This window comes from Mesoplodon densirostris, chromosome 7, assembly GCF_025265405.1.
Source record: "Mesoplodon densirostris isolate mMesDen1 chromosome 7, mMesDen1 primary haplotype, whole genome shotgun sequence".
Classification (NCBI taxonomy): domain Eukaryota; kingdom Metazoa; phylum Chordata; class Mammalia; order Artiodactyla; family Ziphiidae; genus Mesoplodon; species Mesoplodon densirostris.
Window position 1 is genome coordinate 8,886,279 of NC_082667.1, and position 3,071 is coordinate 8,889,349.

Genomic DNA, 3,071 nt, shown 5'->3' on the forward strand with positions numbered 1-3,071 from the left:
GAGCCCCGAGCTTGGTACAACCAAGAGGACTAGAGGGGGAGCAAGAAAGGTTGCTGAACGACAACAGGATTTGTTTTCCACAGAAGCCAGAAAACATTTAAACAGCGGAAAGCACGCAATGGAAGCACCCCTTGCAGGTATCGAGGAGCACGGCTGAGCACACTGGACCTCCCACCGGGCAGTAAGCCGGCAGGGCCAGGCAGCCAGCCAGGCCCTCGTCTCCACACCCCACCCAACACCATCCTCAGCTCAAGTGAGGAGGCAGGAGCCCAGGCCAAAGGCATGATGAGTGTCTGAAGCGGGGTTTATTTATTTATTTATTTTTGGTCACGCCACACAGCTTGCAGGATCTTAGTTCCCTGACCAGGGATTGACCCCGGGCCCTCAGCAGTGAAAGAGCGGAGTCCTAACCACTGGACTGCCAGGGAATTCCCTCTGAAGCAGGGTTTAAAGAGACTTTATTGTTACAAGGGAGGCCCTACCGAGCAGGGCCTTCTAAACGGATACATGTGGTCCCAGGATGTCAACAAGGAGAAATGAAGAGGTCACGATTGCAGAAGAGGTCCCTGTAACTGAAGGACAGGCTCCAGGGGAGGCCGGCCAGGAATGCAGCAGAGGTGATCAGGACAGGCCGGGTGCTCAGGTCACAGGCTGAGGGAGAGGACAGCTCCTGTCACTCCCGCTTCTTGTAGTTCTCCAGGTGTGACAGGACCCAGCCCGACGGCAGGAGGAAACACAGGAAGCAGGAGGTGAGCCCAATGGCGATATCCTACACAGAGCACAAGAAAAAAGGAACCCTCAGAGTCAGGATTCCCCCAGGCTTCTCGTAGTCCGAGCAGTCTGCCCAGACAGCCCCCTCCAGGAGTCAAGATTCCGGCTCCAGAGGAGGGCCAGAGCATCCATGGCCCACTCTAGGCCTTAAGGTAAAGGGTCAGATATGGGGTGGGGGTCAGCCTGGGTTAGGGGAAACCCACCACCAGATGATAAAGTGAAAGGACAGGAACAAAGCTGGTCTGTTGGGACCCAGGGACCTCGCACAGACCAATAACTCTAAAAAAATGCACCTCCCCTTCCTTGTCTTAAAAAGCCCTCCCTTCCCAAACCTTTGCGGCTAGAGGTGAGCGTTTTTAAAGCCACTTCCATATTCCCGATAGCAGTTAAGATCACAGCGCAACTTAAGAGTCAGACTGGAGTTCAAATTCCTTCCTTGCCACTGAAGGTGTGACTCTGCCAAGTCAATACACTGCTCCTAAACTTCCGCTCCCTCAGCCACGAAACGGAGAAAATGGCCCTTTCTTGGGGTGACAGGGAGGACCGCATGAGGCCAGCACAGCAGTCTTAGCACGGTGCCTGGCACCCAGCAGGCACTCAGCTGCAGTTACCGTCACTATTATTTCCTCCGCCGCAGCGCTCTCCGGGCTCTGCTCCTAACCCACTAACCTGGACACTGAAGACTCGCACTCAAGGCCGAGTTCTGCCACTGAGGCAAATGTAGAAATGCGCCAAACAGGTGAAAGTCACTAAGGGTTAAACTCTCCCAAGTTTCTGGGAATTACTAAAGCCTGTTGGGGTCCTCTTCCCCACCCCAAATAAATAAAAGCGGTAACAATGATAGCGCTGACAGCCGTCAGGCATCCCCAAATGAACCGACGGGTAAACAGGTTCAGAGAGGGCTAAGGAAGCTTGCTCGAGACCGCACAGCGAAGAAGCGACAGGGCTGCACTGACAAGGTCTGACCCGAGAGCCTGGGGCTGACTGAACACCGACTGTCGCCCGGGCACCATCCCCTCGTTCGCGCCCTCCAGACCCAAACCAGCACTGCCGCTCCCCGTTACGCTGCGGGCCGCGAGGTGCAGCGCACCAGACCCAGCGGGCCCCCAACCTGCCGCGGGACCCCAGGTGCGGCCGGCGGCATCTCTCATGCCCTTCCCGGCCCGCTTCTCACCATGGTCCTGAGCTGCTCCCGCGGCGGCTTGGAATGGATCAGGGCCCGCGGCACGGGGAGCCGCCGGGCTGGGCCTATCAGGCCCCTCAGCAGCAGTGGAGTCAGCACGGACATGACCGCACCGAGGAGACTGCAGGTACCCGGTATCCGGAACCCAAGGTCGCGAAGTCAAGATGGCGGCCCCAGCCGGAAGTTCCGCAGCTGTGGGGCCGGGAAAAGAGGGGCCCGGATGTCCCTAGGAAGTGACGTAAGGAGACACCTCTCGCCCGCCCTTGTCGGTTTTTGGCGCCTTCCTCGAAACAGCCAATCGACGCCATCCTACCACCGATGGGCGGGGCAAAGAGGGGGCGTTCCTTTCGGTTATGCCCCCGCCTCCAAAGCCGCCTATCTTCGTGAGTGACATCTGTGGTCCACCCAATCACATAAGCCAGAAACCTAGGCGGCACTCTTGACTCCTCCCTCCATTCATACTCAAATCTCTACTCAGAAATCCCCTCTCCCTGCCGGGACTCCATTATTTCTGGTCCGACCGCCTGACACTAACCTCCTAAATGAACTCTCCCCCTTTACTATTACCCTCTCCAATTCCAGTCTCCATGCAGTAGCAGCCGACCTTCCTCCCTCCCTTCCTCCCTTCTCTTTAAACATAAATCTAACCAAGTCATACACCTAATCTGAAATCTCCTCATTGCTTACCAAAGTCCCAATTCCCGGACGTCACTCTCCAGCCTCATCTCTAAGTATTCCACACCTTCCTCTTTGCTCTCTGGTCCCTCCCCCCACCCCCAAGCCTTTTGCTTCTTTGTATCTTATGTTCTACAGAACACTTTTTCCGCTCTTACTTACATAGCCTTCCTTTTTCACCACTCCAGCTCCTACTCCCAGGCCTCCACTAACTGTTACAGCTTACTTTATTCATCAAATGTTTCCTAGCCCCTACCGTCTGCCAGGAACTGTTATAGACACACAGTGAACAAGGTGAACAAGGACTCCCTTATCACAGAACTGACATTCCAGAGGCAAGAGACAGACAAGAGACGAACACTTAATGAGAAGCTATTGAAAGTGCCATGATATGATAGGAAGTAACAGGGGTGGCACTGCCTCAGGAAGCCTTCCCTGGCCA

General features: G+C 55.5%; 1 protein-coding gene across 1 annotated transcript; it reads right to left on the reverse strand.

Moving 5' to 3' along the window:
* Nucleotides 1-286: 286 nt before the first annotated feature.
* On the reverse strand, nucleotides 287-2,143 carry LOC132493788 (cytochrome c oxidase subunit 8A, mitochondrial). Its single transcript, XM_060104601.1, has 2 exons — nucleotides 1,946-2,143; nucleotides 287-769 (listed from the first exon to the last, which is right to left on the reverse strand). Exons 1-2 carry the CDS (start codon nucleotides 2,057-2,059, stop codon nucleotides 674-676), a joined length of 210 nt encoding a protein of 69 aa, XP_059960584.1. The 5' UTR covers nucleotides 2,060-2,143; the 3' UTR covers nucleotides 287-673.
* Between the last annotated feature and the right edge of the window lie 928 nt (nucleotides 2,144-3,071).

Excerpts from the sequence above, each read along its gene's own strand:
- LOC132493788 (XM_060104601.1), bottom strand. The coding sequence starts at position 2,059 with ATGTCCGTGCTGACTCCACTGCTGCTGAGGGGCCTGATAGGCCCAGCC. Across the intron at positions 770-1,945 it reads GGGAGCAGCTCAGGACCATG|GATATCGCCATTGGGCTCAC; the intron begins GTGAGAAGCGGG and ends TGCTCTGTGTAG.